This window comes from Aethalodelphis obliquidens, unplaced genomic scaffold (assembly GCF_003676395.1).
Source record: "Aethalodelphis obliquidens isolate GAN/ISIS:26980383/991018 unplaced genomic scaffold, ASM367639v1 scaffold84, whole genome shotgun sequence".
In the NCBI taxonomy this organism is placed as follows: domain Eukaryota; kingdom Metazoa; phylum Chordata; class Mammalia; order Artiodactyla; family Delphinidae; genus Aethalodelphis; species Aethalodelphis obliquidens.
Window position 1 is genome coordinate 6347671 of NW_020838028.1, and position 23936 is coordinate 6371606.

General features: G+C 36.9%; 1 protein-coding gene across 7 annotated transcripts in view; it reads right to left on the minus strand.

Moving 5' to 3' along the window:
• Positions 1–23936, minus strand: part of LRRK2 (leucine rich repeat kinase 2) — a 153113-nt gene that overhangs the window by 22318 nt on the left and 106859 nt on the right. For 6 of the 7 annotated variants that reach the window (XR_003430080.1, XM_027093558.1, XM_027093557.1 and 3 more), the window contains 8 exons: positions 23381–23568; positions 22317–22471; positions 21098–21244; positions 20748–20939; positions 19943–20089; positions 16675–16775; positions 13457–13647; positions 7960–8120 (listed from right to left, as the gene is read on the minus strand). Coding sequence is in view for 6 of the 7 variants with exons in the window: in XM_027093558.1 (XP_026949359.1) it covers positions 7960–8120; positions 13457–13647; positions 16675–16775; positions 19943–20089; positions 20748–20939; positions 21098–21244; positions 22317–22471; positions 23381–23568 (1282 nt within the window). In the remaining variant the exon portion in view is untranslated. Of the gene's footprint in view, positions 1–7947; positions 8121–13456; positions 13648–16674; positions 16776–19942; positions 20090–20747; positions 20940–21097; positions 21245–22316; positions 22472–23380; positions 23569–23936 lie in introns of all 7 variants that reach the window. The other variant, XM_027093562.1, reaches the window with a different exon arrangement.

Consider the following 23936-nt stretch of genomic DNA (forward strand, 5'->3'; position numbering starts at 1 on the left):
CAAGTTTTGAGGGAATTTTAATTGATAAACCTTTCTAGAAGGTAATTAGTATTTCAAAATTCAAAATATGCCTACCCAGCAATATGATTTTTAGAAATTTAATGTTTAAAAATTAGTTTCATAAATGGGAAATTTTTAATTTACAAGTCTATTAATTAAAGCCTTTCAATATATCAAAAAGTTCGAAAAAATTAAATATACATCAAGATGTGGTTAAGTAAATTACTGAAATATTATGTAGCTGTTAAAACTGATATTTGACACAGAAAGATGTCCCTGAAATATTAAGTAGAAAAAGAAAACAAAGATGCAGAATTTACAATACAGTATGTATATAAAACACTCAAGCACATTAAATCTAGATATATCTCTTTGTTGCCGCAGTGTTATTTCCACTAATTTATTAGAAACACATCTTTTGACCTGCTCAATAGCATTTGCTGCTTTCAACTCACAACCTTATGTTTTGCAAATCAAATCTTAATTTAAAACATCATGGAGTATTTCAACCAAAATGGGGAGGGGAGGGGGACTGAGGGCATCAAGACCTAAGCTACCAACATAACATTTAACTATCAATCTAAACCATAAGATCCTCCAAGCTACTCTACATGTATCCTTATCACTGAGGACTTCCCTGGAAAAGCAACTGCAATTTCTTCAAAAACTTTTGCCTTATTTTTCAGTATACTGGTCACCATAGTAGTAACAGGAAGAATAACATTTCAAGCTACTCAATGTATTCACCACTGAATTTAATTTGGGATGAAAATGAACACTTTTAATGTTACTTGTCACTGGAAGGCTAGAAATAGAAACATTTCCTGTCTGTTTACAAAAGAACAGTGTTGTCACCTGATCTAATACTGTGAATGATCTATGGCAGTTATGGACCATGCTACTGTACTACACGGATACCCTCTTTAGCACTGATGCCCCTCAAAGACTACAAATGTTAAGTACTAACTAAAATCCTAAATGTACGTTGTATTAGGCTGTTCAAATAAGTCATTTATTTAAACATGTATCACTTCTACTTCTAGGTAAGATAGAATAACAGGGACTAGACTTACCATCCTGCATAAAACAATGAAATAACTAGACAACATGTATGAAACTCTGGACACCAGGAACACAAGACAGTGATCTCTGAGAGAGAGCAAACAAACAAGATGAGTTTTCTGAGTGCCCTTCAGAGGACAGGGAAAGGGAAGGCAAACAGAGCCTTCTGTGTTAAGAAGGGGGCTCCCTGTGTTAAGAAGACAGAGCAGAGGGCTCCCCTGGTGGCGCAGTGGTTGAGAGTCCGCCTGCTGATGCAGGGGACACAGGTTCGTGCCCCGGTCTGGGAAGATCCCACATGCCGCGGGGCGGCTGGGCCCGTGAGCCATGGCCGCTGGGCCTGCGCGTCCAGAGGCTGTGCTCCGCAACGGGAGAGGCCACAACAGTGAGAGGCCCGCATACCGCAAAAAAAAAAGTAGACAGAGCAGAGAGTCCAGGAAAGAAAAGACACCTAAGGAATGTGCCAGGCATTGTGCTAAACACTTTACATGAATTTCTCATCTGATTTTCACAACAATCCCCTACAACAGATACTATTATTAGGTACTACTGTTTAACCAAGGAAAGGAATTAGGTAATTTCTCCAGCCCTGGCTAGTAAGTGGTAGAGCAAGGATTCAAACTAAGACACTGACTTCATAGCCCAAGTTTAACAGAATCTAGACAGTCAATAATCATTAGGTCATATATATCTATCTCCAGAATCCATTGCGGTGCCTAGAATGTGCACCATTGAGAAAGATTAATTTAAAACAGACATTTGCTCTTTTTATTTGAACATAAGTCTAAATGCTATTCATATTTACTCTCATAACTTTTTGCTTATATCACAGGCTAATACTCTCAAAATCTAGAGTAAATGCTAATCATCTTGTTAAAAGTTTTTCTGCAAATAACATTTTCCCCAATGTGAGACAATACCACAATTTGAGCTGCCCATGTTATAACTGATTTATAGAGGCAATGACACTATTTATATGATGAAGAGATGGGAATCACCTGGGGATCATTTAAATAACCTCAATGTCTGGGCTCCACCCAAACTATTTAAATCAGAATCCTGGGCATGGGGTCCTGCTACCCGTACATTTGAAAGTCCTCCAGTAGCTTCAAACATGTGGCCACATTGAGAGCCCCTGCTCCACACCTACTAAAATACAACTGTAAAGGACACAACCCTAGGGGATATATCCCTTAAGCCCTACATGTTATCTAATATACAGCCAGAATTGAAAAACATAACCAAAGAATCCTCCATCCTCCATCTGTCACTTAGACCGCATGGAACTTCTTGCAGTTATCGGAATGAGACAAGTCATTTTCTACCTTAGCACGTTTTGCCTGAAATGTCTCCTCCCACTTACTTATTTATTTACTCAAACCTCAAACTTCTCCTTTAAGATGTCATTCCAGAGTCACCTCCTCTATGAAGGAAGTCCTGACGACCCATAGCTCAGTTAACCACTTGCGCCTTGCACTATCACTGTACCTTGAACTAGATCTCCTGCTGAAACTAATACAATGCTTTATGATTATTGTTTACAGCCCTGTTTCTCCTGGCAAAACGTGTGCTTCTGGAGATGAAAATTTACATTTATTAATGCCCATTCTCCAAGTTCACCACTAAAACAGCTAACACACTTGGCGCAACTGCAACATGCCAGCTCTTCTCTATGTTACTTACATGGGTTACCTCATTTTACCCTTAAACAACTCTGAGGTAGGCATTATTTTTCTCGTCACAATTTACAGAAATGAAAAGTGAACCCCAGAAAGTGAATCTTGAGCACCACACAGCTATTAAGTAGTGACACCAGTTTGATATTTGGTAAACATTCAATAAATTATTGCCAGATGCATGAATAAATGAATAAAAAATAAGAATACCTTTCCCTTAGAGAATTATTACAAGTCACAATGTTAAAATAATTGGGAAAATATGATGCATTTGTCTAAAAACTATATTTAGAGATACTTTTCCAGAGAAGTCTGCATTTAAAATATCCATAGATCAAAAACATGAGAAATTTATAAATTAGGTCTGACTATATATCACAAAGTACACAGAAACATATACTTTCTTTTTTACTTTCCAAAAAGTCTGAGTAGAGCCTGTTTCATAATTTCTATCAGATGATAGGTATAACCAGAGAATAACATTTTTGTTTACCCAAAGACTGTTGTATTTCTGTGGATGTTGGCGGGGTGAAAGCCATCAGTCAGCATCCATCTCAGTCAACAGTGTAACTGTCATAAGACCCAGAATTAACCGTTGCTACTAACAGGATATAATACATACATACCCATTTGACTGAGTTAAAGTTGAATCTCTCCAAATTATTTGAAGTTGAAAGTTTCCATCCCATATTTACCTTTGAAAATGTAGACAGACACACTGCTGTGGTACTTGCCAATAACCGAATTGTTTCTACCTTTGCGCTCCAGCTATGATGGTACCTGGCCAGGGGCTGTGTTCTCAGGAAGGTTGGGTTTGTGTCTTATGTGACCCTATAGACATTTTTAATGGTCCCTAAGCTTTATTTAGTTTCCTTATCTGTAAACCAGGAATAATAATAGGACTCATGTCAGAGGGTCATGAGGGTTAACTGAGATAATCAACCTATGCAAAGGGCTAAGCATGAGACAAGCACTCTGTTCGTGCCACGAAAGGTTTGCTCCCATTACCATATTCCCTGAGACAACAGCAATGAACCCACACTCACATGCACACACGGTGTTAATGCACCACAGTAAGAGTTAGTATAAAACTTCACAAAAGTTTAACAATAACAAACACATGGTGTTTTGTTTCTCTAAAATTTCCAAGTTAAACCTTATATTTTGTTTCTCATAAAGTTTCTAAGTATAACATTAACAGGAAGATCCATTAAAAAGGAAAAGACAAGGAGAGAACTAAAATCATATGAGAGGGAATGATTTTCTTCTCAAACATAATTGCTCTGGGGAAGGAAAAGTTTGGTGATGGTGGCAGCAGTGGTGACAATTACTGTTATTTAAAATTTTTAATTTGAGTTTAGGGCTGAGGTGATTAGAAGGGCTCTAACAATAATAAATACAGTAGAGATAAAGAGAAGGTCCAAGATACAGCAAGGAAAAATGCTTACCATGTATTAAGCAGCCTGGGGGAAAAGCGGGCAGAACAGAAAGAATCGGGCTCTGGGTTTCCCTGTCATGATCTTTCTCCATACTTGTGTTACTGCACATTGATACAGCAGATTAAAAGGGGTCAGGGACAAGTATCTGGCGTGGTATGAAAAATCAGTTGGATATTGAACTATAGACAGGTGTTGACCCAAACCAGGAAGACACATAAAATGAAGGGCCATGAGTTTGAACAGAGTTGAAATGAGCTGACTGCTGGCTTGCCCAGCCCACTGAGGGAGCACAGTCTACAAGGATCAGAGAGGTCCACTGCCAAGTAGGGGGTTGAGGCTTCAACAGCAGGATTTCCTCTCCACGAACACAGTGACGTGGCTGAGGGGAGGGGGAACGAATTGCAGGCCCCAGATGAGTGGCCTGGCCCACCTTCATGAGACATGACAGTAATGAGCAGATCTTCCAAGAGAAGAATGCCGTCATGTGCCCATTTCTAGGTGGGTTTACGAGGCCTGTGGAATCCCATCTTCTAAGACTATTCTTCCAAACCTGTACGTGACAATATTTGTGGTTTCTGGCCCTGTAATTTTGCTTTGTTTATTTGGATTTTTAATAACTAAGGTTAAGTAAACCTCTTTAAGTGTATGTCATAGTTGTATGTGATCCAGGAGAGCGACTACAGGCATACCTTGGAGATATGGCAGGTTTGGTGCCAGATCACCTCAATAAAGCAAGTATCGCAATAAAGTGAGTCATACAAAGTTTTTGGTTTCCCAGTGCATATAAAAGTTATGTTTACAATACTGAAGTCTATTAATGTGCAACAGCACTATGTCTAAAAATAATGCACAATCCTTTATTTAAAAATACTTTATTGTTAAAAACTGCTAACGATCATCTGAGCTGTTAGCAAGTCACAATCTTTTTGCAATAGTAATGTCACTGATCACAGATCCCCATAACAAACATAATAATAATGAAGAAGTTTGAAATATTGTGAGAATAATCAAAATGTGACACAGAGACCCAAAGTTAGCAAAGGCTGTTGAAGAAAACAGCTCTGACAGACTGGCTTGATGCACGGTTGCCACAAACCTGCAATTTGTAAGAAACACAACATCTGCAAAGCATAATAAAGCAAAGTACAATAAAATAAGGTATGCCTGTATAGGACTTAAAGCCAAATAGCTCTGGATTCAAATGTCATTTAGACTGAGCTTTATCTTGGCCACTTACTGCATGACTTTGTGCAAGTTACACAATCTCACTGAGCCTCAGCTTCCTCATTTTATAGATGAGAAGATAAAAGCTAACTTTCAGCCCTGGCATGAGGATAGGATACCATGTGTCTAATGTATCTGGCCCTGAGCCTGGGACACAGCAGTTGCTGAAGAGATAATTATTTTATTATTATTGAACAACCCAGAGACACTTGAGCCAGAAAATATACTTTGAAATGTTTATGAGAATGCACACTCTACTTCCAACAGATAGCCATGTAAAATGAAAGAGATGATATGTATTTGGAGCAAAAATAAAACCAGGCATTGGAAGCTGGGGCCATTTGCTTATCTAAGGACAAAAATGGGGAAAGGGGAAGAGGGTAGGGGACAATTCTGCCTAGTCAGATATCCTCTAAAGTACTTTCTTCTGTCTTAAGAATGTGTTTTAACTGAGCTTCAATCATCAAGATGATGTAAAGCCACCTGTAATTTTATTTACAAATAACTAACCATGTAAGATTTCTCCAGAGCTAGAGCTGCCCCCCACTAAACAGATATCAACCCTTCAATTTTCTATTCCCACGCAAACTGAAATCTGAAAGACAAGATGTCTGTACAGATTACTTGCCCTATGACTGTTTCTTACTAATCGGAAGCTGAGATTCTGCTGAATCTATTATTAGAAGAGGAAAGAGAGCTGAGAAAGGGAGGGAGAACTCCACGTGGAAAGAACATGTCTGAGTATAAGATCATGAAAACCCAAGAACAAAGGAAATAGAATTTTCACTGGTAGAAAGTCAGTTTACAGTTAAAGTAATAGGAGTATTACAGCAGGCATGACAAAAAAAGAGTTGGGCATGACACTTAAAAGCAATATTAAAATCTAAGGTAAGAAAATGATGCCTGTGATTTCTGGAGACCATAAATATAACAGTACGCAAAATGGGTATGTCTCATTTTACATAGTAACATGACTCTACAGTACTTTTAAGTATTGAAGCATTAACAACCTATAAATTATGAAGAAAGAAAAACAAAGTTCAATGTTTGAAGGTTTAAATTACTGTACCAGTCAGAACCCTCCTACACTATTGGTGGGGATGTAAATTGGTACAGCCACTATGGAGAACAGTATGGAGGTTCCTTAAAAAACTAAAAATAGAACTACCATATGACCCAGAAGTCTCACTACTGGGCATATACCCTGAGAAAACCATAATCTGAAAAGATACATGCACCCCAATGTTCACTGCAGCACTGTTTACAATAGCCAAGACATGGAATCAACCTAAATGTCCATCGACAGAGGAATGGATAAAGAAGATGTGGTACGTATATACAATGGACAATTACTCAGCCATAAAAAATGAAATAATGCCATTTGCAGCAACACGGTGGACCTAGAGATTATCATACTAAGTGAAGTAAGTCAGACAGAGAAAGACAAATCTCAGATGATATCACTCATATGTGGAATCTAATTTTTTAAAAAATGATACAAATGAACTTATTTACAAAACAGAAACAAACTTAGAGATATCAAAAACAAACTTATGGTTACCAAAGGCGAAAGTGGTGGGGAGGGATAAATCAGGAACTTGGAATGAACATACACACACTACTATATATAAGAAAGGTAACCAACAAGGACCTACTGTATAGCAGAGGGAACTCTACTCAATATTCTGTGATAAACTCTGTGAGAAAACAATCTAAAAAAGAATGAATATATGTATATGTAAAACTGAATCACTTGGTTGTACACCTGAAACACAACACTGTAAATCAACTATACTCCAATAAAATTAAATTAAAAAATTTTTTTAATTAAAAAAATTTTTTAAAAAGAATAAGAAAGTATGCTTGTATCAAGAACAGTGCAACTAAGAACTCCAGTCCCAAAGTCCCTACCTGAAACTCTTGGAGCTAGAAGTATTTAGGAATTTATACTTTTTCATATTTAAGAAAGTAATAATGCATATAACAAATTATATAAAATTCAGTGAGATCAGAGCCAACACCCTGTATTCAAACAAACATGTTTATATTTCTGCTGTGAAACATACACACATTCACAGTGAATATGAGAAATAAAGATCCTAACAAGGATCAATTCAATCGGGTCAGATTTTGCCACCGAATCAGTTATAAAAAAAAAAACTTTGGATTTTCAAAGTTATTTGGGTTTCAGAGTTACAAAAAAGGGTTTGCGAACCTGAATTTGGTTTGCCTCACTAAAACTTTGAGGTTCCTTTTCACCACCTCTGGAGTATTTAAACATTTTTAAGTCCAACTTTTAAAAATATAACTTGACATAAAACATACTCTATTTAATTTGTTTTTTACCCTGGAAAATTACATCAGTTGATTTTTTTGCCCTACAGGATATAATATTCAAAATCACAAACGTACTGGTCACAATTATTCACATTCTGGTCACAACAAATATCTGTTCACAGTGTGATAGGCTACAGTGTTCTCTTGATTCTCCTGAACTCACAACTGAAGTCAGTGGTTATCCATTCTGAAGAGGGAATTATCACACAAACCTTGTCACCCACCTGGTGTGCCCTCTGACGTTTTTATCCCCATTCTACAGCAGTACTGAGCAATCCCATAGTCCGCAATCTTGGCAATGATCGCGGCATTGGGATACAGGGTGAAAAGCAACACGTTGTGGGGCTTCAAGTCACGGTATATAATCATGGCTGAGTGGAGGTATCTGCCGTGAAATGCACAGGAAACCTTATTAAAATGTGATTATACCATAATAAATTTTGTCATTATTTTTAAAAATATATGTTTATTACGCAAAGCATCAAAAATTCTGTGCTAAGTTTCACCTTCAAAGTTAAGAGATATTGCAGAAGGAAATCAAAACCTACAAGTCCAATATTACAGAGCAAGCTTATGCTTTTAAAACAAACAAACAAAAAGACATGTCAATCCTGATAAGTGATTTAAACTTTAAGGCACAACCACTTTAAGCAAAGTACCAATTTTTGAAGACTTACCTTTTGTATACTTTAAAAACAACTTAAAAGGAATTCTGAATTCCCTCAATACCATGTGACTATTTTAATTAGTTTAAAATGTAAATATGTTAAATAAGAATTGATAGTATTTTGTTATAACTCCCATTTATTTAAGTTTTAATTTTCTTAAAACCACAGAGACGTTTTTCTTAGCTTTTAAAATTCTCTCTACTCCATCTCTCCTTTGATATTTATTTTTTTCTGACTAAACTATTTCCTAATTTTTTGGAAAATATTTTCTACTTTTTAAATAGTAATAAATCAAAATAAAAGACTTTTCTAGCTATCAATACTGTACCGTTTGAAGATGTAATTTACTTTAAAACCCAATTCTGTTATAAATTATCAAAGAACATTTTAGACCAAGAGTTGGAATGAGTAAAACATTGTCTTGGGAAAGGTGATATGGGGGATTTTAAAGTCTTTCCTTTTAGAAACAGATCCATTCAACCATCAGCAACTAGAGCTGGACACTCACTGTAGGTGAAGAATAAAAACTAGTTAATATAAAAAATAAGAAGTTTTCATCTCAACCAGGTCTTGTCCATTCTGGAAACATGGCCAAAGAGCCATTACTTTGCCCCAACTACTAAAGTAACTCTATTACCTTTCCTTACACACTCGTAAAATTCAGATTTCCCCCACTCTGTTTACCCTGCCATGTGACATTAAATTTGCCATAGCTCTGCACATGATCTCACAACTACATTATGTCCTACCTTGAGAAAAGAATTTTTCATAGAACTTAATAGAGGTAAATTTAAATCCATTGTTTGTGGCTTTTGGTTTAGGTTCACATTATATCAATAAATATTTACTCCATTACCTAATACCAATCACTGCTAGGGGCATTAGGAGCAGAGTGGCAGCAATACCCTGAACTTTCCACTGATTGATGGGAGTGTATGTATCATTTAACGGCATCAACTAATGCAGGAGAAGATTCTTTCTCTTCCAGGATGTAGTTAAGACATTTGACATTAGGCTTATTCCTTTCAGTAAACATATTTTTGGTTGAAAAGTAAGATAGATGTACTAATGAAGTTGACCTTAATAATAAGTTATGGGCTTAAAAGAAAAATTTACTAAGGGCTTACTGAAAAGCCATTAGCTACTTTGCCCTGCTGAAGAGAAAAGCTGGGAGATTAAGAACAAAAAAGTTAAAGCCAAGTCATACATAATTGAATGGCATCCAAATCCTTCATAATGCGTGCCTCTTTCAGAATATTTATAGAATACAGACTCTCTCGGAATACTTTCCAAAGGTTAAAAAAAATTAGTTAAACTTAATTTGAAATTATGTCAGTGGGAGAGAAAGATTATCTGGATTAGTTAAAATGTTCAGTTATAGAATTTAATCTTAAAATTGCAGTTTTAATAGCTTTTAATAGAATAGCAGAATAGCTTTCAAAATATTAACAAGTACAGATCTTGTCTTACTAAGAATAATTCAGCCATAATTTATGTATTACATGACAGCGAGCATTGTCAAATATTTTATTAAAACAAACTGGTCTAAACTCAACTAGTCATTTTTAAATTGTGATTATCATCAATGTTGCTAAGAAACTCGTATAACTTAAAGTAAACTTTATCTCATCCTAAAGAGAATTACTCTAAAAATAGAATGCCTTCATTCATTTAACAAATATATATTGGGCATCTATGAGGGACAGTCACTGGGGATATAACGTCATCTTTGTCTCCCTGCTCTTGAGGGGCCACAATCTAGGAGAGACAGGTGCTCAAATAAGGTTGCAGAAATGTGATGAGTACCAAATGCTAGGGAAGCCAGAGGAAGAAAAGCACAAAGGTACAGATAGCAAAGCAGACTCTCCCACTAGACTATAAGTTTTAAACCTTGATAAGAGCAATATAATCCCTATCTTTCCTTCTTAAGCAGCCAGCACAAAGTCCTGCATGGAGACTCAAGAAACATGAGTTAGCCAAACCAACTTTTCATGATGCAGTCAGACATCATTGTGGAGATGGTATGTGAGCAAATTCTAGAGGAAAATGAGTTCTCTAGGCAGACAATTTTTTGAAAAGACAGGAATGACAAATGCAAAGACAGACATGGATGTCAGTGAGAAGTCAAGCCCTTCAGCATGGTTAGAACAAGGGCAGTGGAATGGGAGGAGGCTGGAGAGGCAGACTAGAGGATACATAAAGAGTTTTGACGCTATGGCCAAGGAGTTTAGATGTATTCTGCAGATAACTTGGAATGCCAGGGAATTTCAAGGATAATTAGATTTTTATTTTAGAAGAATATAACATCAGAAATGTTCTGATAGTTCACCAGATGTACCGGACCAAGTCAGCAGTAGTGGCATAAAAATAAATTAATCAATTAAAAAGATATATGTATATATATAACTGATTCATTTTGTTGTGAAGCTGAAACTAACATACCATTGTAAAGCAATTATACTCCAATAAAGATGTTAAAAAAAAAAAAAAAGGCAAAAATAAAAAAAGATGATGTAAAACAGTCAAGGACCTGGCGGACAAATGAGTACTTACTTTTGTGGGAGAGGGGGTTGCTCTGGATGTGACTACGAAGACCTTTGTTGGCAAATGGGAGATACAAGATAAAGAACAGATTCATGGTGGAAGGAAAAAGAGAAAGCAAATTCAATTTTGAACATACTGAAACACAGAAGCTTATGGGAAATATAGGTGACCATATCTTCAAAGGTAGTTGAGAATTATAATAAAGAACTCAAAGCATCAGACAGTTAGAGGTGTAAACTAATAGCTGAAGGCAAGACTGCAAAAGAGAAAATATGTAACGTGAAGAAAGTTCCTGTATGTCACTCTAAACAGCGCCATCATTTAAGGGACTGCAGAGGCGTGCGACTTTATTGTCTCTTTCTACCTCCATAGTTATAGCTCTGTGCTAAAATATATTTGGGAAGACAAACCCTAATGCTGAGATTTTTAAATACTTAGTGCTGGGAGAAGATCGATTGCTACTGAAATCTACTAACCTCTTGTAGCACAAGACCCAGAAAGCTCCCTTGGCATTATGCTGAGAACAAATCAGGCAAATGATAGGAAAATATGATGAGATTTCACTTACTTTAACAGAAACTGCTGGATTTGTTATTTTAAGTAAGGTCTTCAAGTTATTTAAGAGATGAGGTCTTTCAAACAGTAATGAATTTTTTAAAAAATCAATTATTCATTTTATAAATAAGCATTTTGGGAATTATGTGGAAGATTTAGGGAAAAACCAGGACCTGGAGTCGGTTTAATCAAGGAAAATGACCAATACAGCTTTTGAAATACATAAGACATAGTTGCCCTTTATCTAGATTAATTTAGTACAAAGTTCCCCCTGGTGTTCAAAAGTGGATGTAGCAACCCAGATCCAAATCTTTGCATTCCTGTTTCATATAATAATCTGTGTTTTTCAATAGCTTCCGGACTCTTTCAGGAAAGGAAATCTACTCATTTTATTCTCCTATTATATCCCCTATACAGTATTAATAGTTATATCGTATATATCAATAGTTTAGTTTTATTTGTTTGTGATCAGTGTTTGTTCTCCTTACCATCCATTCCATTTACATTTCTGGATACTGCTCAAAAGGAATAGACACTATTTAAGAAGGAAAGGAAGAGAAGGAAATTTGCATCCACTTTGTGGCTACCATGCACCAGGCACTGTCTTCCTTCCTTCCTCCCTCTCTCCCCAGTGGCAACATGTGTAATGAGAACGCACCGTTCTAGGTGCTGAGGTACAACGGTGAACAAGAGGAAAAATCCTTGCTATCGTGGCACTTAGATTCTGGTGGCAAAGACAGACAATAAACAAACTTTTAAAATAAAAACATAAAGAATACCCGGCAGTGATAAGTGCTACAGGTGCCAAAGAGACACAAGGTAGTCAGGGACACCCTCCCTGAGGAGAAACCTGAATGAAATGAGAAGTGAGCCAAGAGGATATCTGGAGGTTCGACATTCTGGCCAAGAGAATAGCTGGTATAAAGTCTCTGGCATATTCCAGAAGCCTCGGGGAGGCGAGTGGCTGAGCACAGTGATCAGAGTGAGGTGGGAGAGGGTTGATAACAGGAGAAAGATGTGATCCAACTTCCATGTTAGAATGATCACTCTGGCTACTGTGTGAAAAGCAGGTTATCTGGGGGGCAAAGGTGAAAGCAGGGAGACCAGCTGGGCGAGAAGAGATGACAGCAGCTTAGACACTGCTGGGAGGGAGAGAAGTTAGGAGAAGGAGCTGCATTGAGATATGTTTGCTAAAGACATTTGCTGAAGGATGAGCTGTGGGATGTGAGAGAAAGGAAGGACTAAAGGATGATTCCAAGGTGACACAACTGGGTGACCGGAGATGGAGAGCAGTGGAAAAGGGGGAAATCAAGAGTTTGACTTGGGATGTCTTCAATTATTACAGAAGAACTCGAAACACTATTCACTAAGTATTAGGCACAGTTTAGAGACTACAAGAAAGAGAGAATCAGAGATATAAAATCAAAGCAAGTGTGTGGACAGTCCCTCTGTCTCCAAAGGCCATGGCCTTTCCACCCTCCAAGGCTCTGTCTGGATGCCATCTGGCTGCGGGACTGGGTGCACCTCTGAGACACACTATGGTCTTACAGGACAACCCAACTCAAATCACTCCAGTCCCCTTCAGAAATATGGCCTCATCTTTCCTCATTAGAATTACCCATGATAACTGACACTTTCCTTGATACTTTGAAGCCTTACCTATATTTTTTTAGGGAAGGTAGGTCAATACAGGGTTAAGATCATGGGCTCTGGAGAAGGCCTCCTGGGTTCCAACTGTAATTCTGCTAGCTATGAGATCTGCACGCTCTTCCTACTCTTATTTTATGAAATTATAAAATCTGATCAGGGAAATGGTAGTTTTACACCCAAATAGTTTGTGAAATATTACCAGGACACATTGTTACAGGGAAGCGCTCTTCTCAAAGTCTGAGAGTAATTTTGGGCTCACACTCATCATGCCCTGAATAGAAAACAGCATGACCTAATCTATTACCTCAGACCATCAGCCACATGTAGTGCAATCCTGTGCTGCAGCGTTCTGGTGAGACTGGCTTTGTCTTGTTGAAGCAGGCGATCCAGGGAACCCTTGGAGGCTAACTCCATCACCAACATTCGAGGACGAACCCCAGCTGCCAGCAAAGATATTAAGCTGGGATGGTGGAGGTGGCAAAGCACCACCAGCTCCTGCAAAGTCAAGAATCATTTCAGAGTCATAGACAATCAGCTTTTACCCAAGTGTCTCCTTCCTTAAGCCCATCAACACTTGGAGCACTTTTCCCTGAGTGACTGGATTATAGCAAACTTTCCATTTCTTCTTTGAGCTTTTTTACATTTTCCACATTTTCAGAATTAAACCACTGGTTTTGCAACCATATCCTGAATTAAAATTTTAAGTCCTCTTTTTCCGTTTGCTCTGCTTTACTGGAACATTTAATGCTAGGACAGGACACTGTCCTATTGTGGCACACTCATAGGTCATGTCAGTCTTGCCTACTGAATCCTCCTTAGCCACAGAATCCTTCTCAGCCCAACATCCTGAGCAGCCACTACTAATCAACTGCACTTTGAGGCATGTGAGGTACAACCTGCCTATTATCTCTGGTTTAATGACTAGAGAGTTTTCTGGAGAGAAATGTCTAAGTCTAAAGAAATGTATGGCATTGCCCCTGCCTGAAACTCTCTAATGACTTCCTGTTACTTTTATTGGGTTGGCCAAAAAGTTCGTCTGGGTTTTTCCACAAGGTGTTACAGAAAAACCCAAACAAACGTTTTGGCCAACCCAATAGATTAAGATCCCATGAACTTAAACAGCCATTGAGGCCTGACCCGATCTGCCTTAGCCCATCTTTCAAACCTCATCTCCTTTCTCTCTCTTCCTTATTCACCACCCTTCTGCCACACTGGTGTTCATTAAATCCCCAGCACCGCACACACCCAGCTCCTGCCTTCCAGCCACAGAGTCTTTGCCCTTGCTGATCCCTCTGCCTAGAAATCCCTTCACCCTTCACACAGCTAAAGTCTTCTTGCCATTCAGATCTTAGCTCAAAACTCTTACTTCCTCAGAGTGATCTGCCTTGGACCACCCTTACTAAAGAAAGCAATCACCAGGTGCAACACCTCTCTCTAATCCAAGAAGTTAGCTGGAACAGAAAGGTCTCCAATTTGATTCCTAGGCCACATCTGGTGAGACTTTACAACCTGTTTCATGATACTGTTGTTTTGAATTCCATACATGTTATTCTGTATATTTCACTCTACTCTGAAACTGTATTTAGTTGAAATTTATAGCTTATGTGGTATTAAACTGATTCATGTTTTTTTGTTTTTGTTTTTTATGATTTTGCGGCACGCGGGCCTCTCACTGCTGTGGCCCCTCCCGCCGCGGAGCACAGGCTCCGGACCCGCAGGCCCAGAGGCCATGGCTCACGGGCCCAGCCGCTCCGCGGCACGTGGGATCCTCCCGGGCCGGGGCACGAACCCGCGTCCCCCGAATCGGCAGGCGGACTCCCAACCACTGAGCTACCAGGGAAGCCCTGATTCATGTTTTAAATTATGATTTCTGCAGAAGCTCTGCTTCTTAACAACCAGCTTCAAAGATGAGTATCAGTGCCAACTGCATTTATCAGGAGACTGATGTGTGAAGAATTCTGCAAGCTGAAGAATAAAGGCTCAACGCCCTGAGAGGGGATTTTTCAAGAACACGGACTTCAGACTGCAATCATACTTCCTTAGTAGATAAAAATCTTTTTTTCTTCTATGTCTGATTAGCTCAGTTGGCTAAAACTGATGAGAACAAGTCAAGTTAGCTTTGTTTTCTTTCATAAGCACAGACTGGAGCCTAATCCAAATTTCCTATCCTAGAAAAACAGCTCACTGATTGCAAAGAGAAAGGAACAAAAAGAGTGTAACAGATCAGCCCCGATTCATGACCACAGGTAGAATGACCCTTAAAATGCAGCACTGAATACAAGTGTTTTCCTTTCCTTTTCTTTTTTTCGAAAGAGGCATATTACACACACTCCATTGTTTCTATTTCTTCTACTATTTCCTTGGTTCACCTAGCTGCCCATACACTAATCAGTCCCATAAACCTTTCTAGTGTTCTGATTTCCAACAAGGTTCCCTGAGCACATTACATAAAATTTGAAACATATTGAAGACTAATGATCAAGACTGAAAAATTACAATTAATACAACTGCCTACAGATAGAGATTGTGCTCAGATTTGGTTCACTGACTTACAAAATATTATATACAAAATATTTATTAGCTTATTCCTAGAGCTACAGTGTAATTTTTGGTACTAATAATCAAAGTTACTCCAGGATATTTTACACAGACATGAAATTATTTTCATTATTCAGAGTAACTAATATATTGCAACTGTATTTTTTTTGTTTATATAAGTTATTTAGATCCAGATTCAGGCGCAATTTTTTTTTAATAAATCAAGAAAAAAATAAGAAAGAATAGATTCAAAAATATGGTTGAGTTCTGGTGTAAGACTGCAGAATTCACATGGATTTTATCTCTCCTGTCACCCTGTCTCCCTCACTCATCCCTACTGTTAGGACTCAGAAAAAAGAAATAAATCCCCACCAGTATTCAAAACAAGAGAGGGTACTGGAGTGACCACTCTTGGTTATGCATTCAATCAACTTTCACTCTTCCTAACAGTACCCTGACTTTTGCTGAGGTATCCAACCCTCAGCCAAGCAGCCCATGAACTTTAAGGGGAACTGACCCCAATCTCAGCTTCAGGGAAAGGTGGGGATATTTTAAATAATACCCTGCTCATTATCACAGTGATTGGTTCAATAACACAGGCCTAAGCCAACCAGCAACAGTACTGCCCTGAACATTGGTGCCTGCAGAGAAAAGAACGTGTGACTTAACTGAGGCCAAGAGAAGTGTTTAAATGGACTACTGTTGTATGGATTTTGGTTCCTTTGAATTACAAAAATGCAAAAAAGGTACCCTCTTTTCTTCTGTGCTTGTTAAGCCTGGAACAAAAATTCTCAGAATACTGTCTTTGTTTTTCAACAGGAGTAAGCTATTTCACTCCATAAAGAAAGGACAAAAGTAGGATTGCATAACTAAACTCTAGTAAACTTTGAGGGAAAATACGGTAATTACAAATGCATGCAAAACAAGAGTTCCAGGAGATTAACAATGTATGATTTAATGTAATAATACTGTTGCATTTCTTACTTGTCTTAACAGTCTAAGTGATGTATGTTTATTAAAAATCTTCACAGCCACTTCTTCTCCTTCATAGGACGCTCGATAAACAGATCCAAAACTGCCGTCACCTTTTGAAAAGAAAGTACAAAGCACTTAGGTTAATCTGTGCAAGCAGGAAAACTCAATAAATTGTATCTTTTGTAATTACATCTGTTTCAAAGATAAATATGACCCACTACTAGTTTCACTGAATCAAGTCTCCTTTAATGCTTTTTCTTCCTTCTTCTACTCCATGAACTAAGATGGAGTTTCAGGGGGAAACAAAGGCTATAGTAACAGTTAAGTATTGGATTCAAAACAGGATTGGGCAAATAGAAGAAGGAAAAGAGAAGGAAAGCAAGTGGAGGGGGAAGGGAGACAAGAAGAGATGGAGACTTAAATAATAGACATATCCTGCTCTGATTCCCTTCAATCTGAACAAACACTGACAACAAAGAAAAAATTTAATGAGCAGAGAAAAGAAATACACTCTAGGGAAACATAAAATTTTCAGGTGGGAGTAGTAGAGATTTCTAATTTTTTAAAGCCCTTCCCTATTTCATAATCACTGCCATATTAAATTGGAGTATGGGCTGTCGTACCCTTCAGGTAACTAAGAGGAAAAATAAGGTTAAGGACTGCTATTGTGTACTTGTGACACAAAGGTGTGAAAAAATTGACACATAATACCACTGAAGTATCTTCTATTGTGGCTCTCTGGAAAAATAGTCCCTTAAAGAGGAAATGTACCCCCTCCCATAACTCTTCAGATAGACAAACAAAACCCCATATATGTGTATTTTAAAATATTCAGTTGACCCTTGCACAACACACAACATGGGGTTAGGAATGCAGAAGCCCCGAGTGCAGTGGAAAATCTGCACACTGCTGTCTCTGCCTCAAAAACAAAGGAACTGAAAAATGTCTCACCCAAGGAAAGGAAGCTGAAAACAGTTTAGATACAATCAGGACTCAAACCCTAGTTCTTTTGATTTCACACACTATAGTCTCTAATTGAACACAAACTTTTCCCTACATTTAGTTAAAGATCTGTAAAATAAAAATACAGGTACTGTATTTATTGAAAAAAAAATTGCAGATAAGTGGACCCATACTGTTCTAATCTGTGTTGTTCAAGGGTCAACTGTATTTACAAAAACAAGTCTACTAATATTCACAAATCTATTAATATGTGTCATATTAGTCACTGCCTAATAGTAACTGCTATCTGGGAAGGAAAGGGTTAACTGAAGCCCTAAAATTCACTCCTGTCCCACAAAGAAAATGCGGAAGGGAGGGAGATGAATGACCTCCCCCAGATCATCCCAGCATAAAGATACCAGGGTGCTTCTGATTGTAAAATGTTTTTAGAAGGATTTATCTGATTTGTTCAGATCAGTGGCTCTCAGCTAGGGTGACGTTGCTCCCTATCCCCAGCCCCCACCTTTGACAGTGTTTGGAGACAGTTTTGATTGTCAAATCTGAGACGGGGTGAGGAGATACTACTGACATCTAGTGGGTAGCGGCCAAGGACGCTGTTAAACACCCTGCAATGCACAGGACACCCCTCATAACAAAGAATTATCAAGTCCCAAACAGCATCAGTGCAGAGGTTGAGAAACCCTGACCTAGATTGCTTTTTGTATAATAAATAAACATGGAATTTATGAGTTTATGGGAAATGGGGCTAGAGAAGGGGAGTACTCTTATAAACATTTTCCTATCTGCATAATTAAAGAATATAAAACACAGGTGCTTTTGAAGGTGGTCAAAAGGTACAAACTTCCAGTTATAAGGTAAATAATTACTAGGGATGTACTGTACAACATGATAACTACAGTTAACACTGCTGTAGGTTATGTATGAAAGTGGTTAAGAGAGTAAATCCTGAGAGTTCTCATCACAAGAATAAAAATACTTCTTTCTTTTTCCTTCATTTTTTATATATATGCAATTATGGATGTCCACTAAAGCTACTGTGGTAATCGTTTCACCGTACATGTAAGTCAAGTCATTATGCTGTACACCTTGAACTTATACAGTGCTATATGTCAATTACACCTCAGTAAAACTGGTGGAAAAACACAGGTGCTTCAAAAGTGAACTTTTTGAACATTTCTACATAACACTGCTCAAAACATGTCCATTAATCTGAAACACAACTTAGTGCACTAAAAGGGTATATTTGGGGGAGCTGTATGTGATGGCTTGAGACTCTTTCAGAGAAAGAAAATAGTATGTCTGGTACTTGTCTGTATCTTTCAAATCACAAGTCAAGTTTGGTGTTGGTTAAGATCTAAGATTCAGTGTTAACAATTCAGCATTTTGCATTAGCCTACTATTACTAATATATTCACTCTCAGAGTGCAAAGGCATTTAACATCATTCAAAATTTCCCAATCAATGTAAAGAATAAAGGTACAAAGGAGTTTATTTACCCCTACATGTCATATCCCAAATTTTGGACATTGTTTGTTAATAATATTAATATCCTGACACATCGTCTAGTCATTCTCTCTGTGGAAATTTAATTAAAATAAAATGTATACACACATAACAACAACAAATACTCCACAAAGTAAAGTCAGAATTGTCCTCAAATACTTTACATTAAATCAACTCAATACTCTCCATAGCTCCCAAGTATTCTCAGCAATGTTTAGAACTTGAGTACATTACCAATTTAATGCTTCTGAATTTTTAATCTCAAATTGGCTTTTTATGAATATTTTAATGAAAATTTATGATTGTCATACTTAGCAACAAAATTGCTACAATGACTACTTAGAGGTGTTCTTCCTTTACTTATTCTTTTTGTGACTGAAAAATGGCTGCATTACTCAACTGAAAACTTCCTAAATGCCTTCCCTATCACTGAAAATTAAAGCAAATGCAAGGACATATTTCATAAATATGTGTGCTTCCATGGTGGTCCCATCCTCAACTCAAACCCAGCCTACAAAAGTGTTGGGGTTTTTTTTTTGGCCGTGTCGTGCCACATGCAGGATCTTAGCTCCCTGGCCAGGGAATCAAATCCGCGCCCCCTGCAGTGGAAGTGCAGAAACTTAACCACTGGACCACCAGGGAAGTCCCAACATGATATTACTTTAAAATATATTATCCCAAAGGAAAAACATTACAAAAAATATATGAAGACACTAAAAACTATGACAATATAATTATATGTAAATATTTTCTAGATTATAAATAAAAGCTGCACTCTAATTTTTATTCTCAAATCAACAAAAATAGTTACCTAAAAGAAACTCTGGAGCTTGTTCAAATTCCAATTCATCATTATTCAACATAATATTTCTAGGCAGGTCAGCCAAAATCAAGTCAGGAGCAATCTGAGATATTGGAACGGTGAGCCTTGGTTGGTCTGGATTCACTAGGAGGTCTCCTGAGAAGTACATAAAACATTTTTTTTTAAAGGTAAACTATTAAGGTTGTACATAAGTTTGTCCTTTTGATTTACAGAAATAATCACATATTTTCTATGATTTCTAATCACTCTTTAAGGTTTTCTTACCAATCTTATTTTTCTCTAGAAACTCTGAGAAAGTTTTAAAAGTTGAATTAATACCTATCTACTAGGAATTTTAAATACTCATTCCTAGGTTCACTCACTAGAAAGTAGGATTCAGAACTGCCTTAGACTATTGATACATGACTAGGAAATTATATATTCTTTACTTTTACAACATTCTTGGAGCACTTAGCCTATGGTTATCGTTGCTAAGTTACTTCCATGTATCATCTATTTTAATCCTCATAACAATTCTATGAGGTAGTTTTGGTCAGTACTCTTATTTCACAGATGAGGTTATGTTGCTCAATAGCCAGTATTCAAACTCTCAAACCAACATTTTTTCTGAATCTAGAGTATAAGATCTTACTGGGTAATAAACATATTTTTCTGAACTGTCACTACAATTGAATGTAGTATCCTCTAACTCATCCCTTACGGATAAGAATAATTTTTACATTTATTTCAAACCTCACTTCACAAATATTGAAAGGATCACTTAAAAACATTTGTAAGTTGTATCAACACATACCTTCTTCTACTTTCTTCATCAAGTTGTCAAGTAAGATTTTCTGATGTTCTTCACCATCATTAAAACTATATAATGCCCACTTCTTCAACAGAGTTTCTCCTTCACCACAAATATCAATCTCCAATAACCCTGGAAACCACTCTTCCATGAGAGAGTCAATGTGGTCCACAACTTGGCCCAAAAGAATACAGCCTACATAATCCAAAGAAGACTTCATCAACACCCTAGCTGAACCTTATTCTGTCACAAAACTGGAAAGAACCTTATTCTGTCACAAAACTATAAAGTTTTTTTAGAAAGTTTAGATTTCTTTAGTGGTACAATTCAAAGTTTTTAATTAATTTCCTTACCTTTTCTACAAGAAGGAACTGTAATTTTTAAGAAACTCTCTGGGTGATTATCTAAGACTTCAGATCCTACCAAGCAATAAGCTTCAGGAGACCAATTCAAGTAGATGCCTTGTCGCCAATACATTCTGTTTGGGCGAAGTGCTCGTTCTGAAAGAAGTTTAAATGAACCCACATATAGCCATTAATTATTAGCGGCTCCATAAATTAAAGGGGAAAAATTCACTGCACACACCACAAATGACAGTAAGAGAGATATATTTGTTTTGAAGGAAAGTACTGGAATCGTTAATGATATGAGTCCCCATCCATATCTATTAAATATAATATTAAATATTTTATCCTCAATTTTGGAATGAAGTAAATAAAATGCCCAGTATACAACCTAAGACAGATTTCAGGTTCATGGTGTTAAGTAGTTTAGTATGTGTAATAGATGAAGAAAGAGAATCATAAATAAGTTCCCATAACTTTTAAAAAGAGGTTGGTGGTCATGCTAAAACCAACACTTTGATGTGATGTAACTTTCTATATGTCGATTAACTGCAAGCAACATAAGGTTTACTTCAGAATACAGTACCACCTCCATAAAGCTGATTTTTAAGCACATAAAAAATTATATTTTCCCTTTGGAGCACTAAGATCTCTCTTTCTTCCAGGAGGAAGAGCTAGCATTATAAACACCCATTTTTATTCTTTTTGTAAACCCCTCAGGGATTGTGCAGCAGAATAGAGCAATTATAGTCCCTACACAGAATGGTCTGAATGGTCAGGAACTGTTACACTGTTAAATAAAACTCCCTGACTGCAGTGGTGGCCATTCCTAGTTTTTCTTTGCGCGCACGTGTGTGTGTGTGTGTGTGTGTGTGTATGTTTGTGTGTACGTGTAGGTTGGGTGGGTGTGTTTAAACAAATGATGCTTACTAATTTCACCTTTTAAAATTGCTACTTCTAGTCTGCTTTGGCTTGCAAAGCGAGATAGTCATAGGCATTGTAAATGTGTCTAAAATAAGCACACATGGGCTTTGAGGAATTTTCTTCTTAACAAATTGCATGAATTTATTTGAGTGTATGTTTTTATATTGGCCACTCTGAGGTCTTTTGAGCTTATTTTCTGATTTTCAGCTGCCTTTCAAACAAGTAAACTCTGGGAAAATGACATTAATTTTAATATGCTTTCCTCCTAACTTCTCTAAATATTAATTCTTCATTAAATACATACCTCTTCCTGAAAGCATGTAAGGTGAAATTTCAAGTAATCGATTGATTAATCTCGACCAAAAGCCCATTGGAAAATAAGGCATTTCATACAGTCGAATGATAATTTCAGAGTTCTCACAATGGGGAAGCTCTATTACAGGTCTGTGGTCCGACAAACTAAAGATAAAAGGACACTGTCATTATACAGCTTCATAAAATACCCAATCATGTTGACCAAAGTGCTTTACTACTTGAAATCAATGAATTGAAGATAAATATTCTAAGCAATTGCACTTTTTATAATGTTCTTTCGCTACATGCTCTTCCTACTCAAAATGTAATGGTTATTTAATTAATTCAAATGCATGATCAGATGTAGATGCATGAAATTTTTTCAATAATCTTATTTATACTATAAATAAATTATTACAGTTCGTTATGCATAGACGAGTAAAGGGATTATGTAAAACTTGAAAAAAATTCATGTCCTAGAAAAGAGTTATATCTATTTTTAGAATTAGTTACCATCCATCAACCAATGCAATTTGCACTTTTCAATGTCATATTACTTTATAACATTTCCCAGGTGCTTATAAAGCAGTAAGAATTTCTACAGTACAGGGCTATAACTTAGGCCTCCATTGTGTTGCCCATACCTCTGAAAATTCACAGCCATAAATTATTTTAAGACTATGTTGAAAACTCATTATATCCCCAGAATCTGCATAATAACTCTTCCAGTACCATGTAAGGACACACACACGCACACACACACACACACACACACACACACGCACACACACACACACACACACAGAGACTTATCTCCACTATTAATCTTTATTAAATAAATTAGGCAGTGCTAAATCAAATAGTAATTATATACATAAAATCAGTCATTTACTGTATCTTTAAATGTCAAATTTAGTGTTTTCATTAAAAGAAAATGTTATACTTCAGTACAAAGTTTACACAAGAAGAAAAAAGTTAGTACATTTATCACAGACCAAAGTTACTTTGACTACTAAAACAATATAATATATGGTGAATTTCCATAGGGTAATAAAATTTTAAGTTTTGGCTTACCTGCTTGGAACCAGCAAATATTCTTCTCCTGTTGGCAAGGCAATCTGGAATTTTTCTAAGAGTTTAAAGTACTGTGACATGTAGTTCTTTGGAAATCTCTTTTTCTTTGAAAGAAATTTTTCCACATCTCTACGTGAAATAATTCCCTTAGGATGTTTTGGACAGCCCTCCACTTTCACTGTCAAAATCTGAAAGATTTAAACTTATACATAATCACTAAAATTTATTTTCTGGAAAGTTTTGAATTTAAAACATTTCCTGTGCTCAGTAAAAATGATTAAAACAATTTTAATGTTGTCAAGTACAACACAGGACCTAATTTCTCTAGCTAGCAGCCAGGTAGCCTAGAAGCCCAGTGGGGCATGTACTCCCTACACACACAAAAAAAATTTTATTAAATTAAGGGAGTTAATTCAGATCAGAAATTCTGGAGATCCTCTGAAACCAATGAACCACAAGCCTTCCCCAACTCCAATTAACACATCAATCCAGTACCCCACATCCTTGTTACAGTCTCATCAATAGTATATTCCTTGGGAAATTATCTTCCAGACTG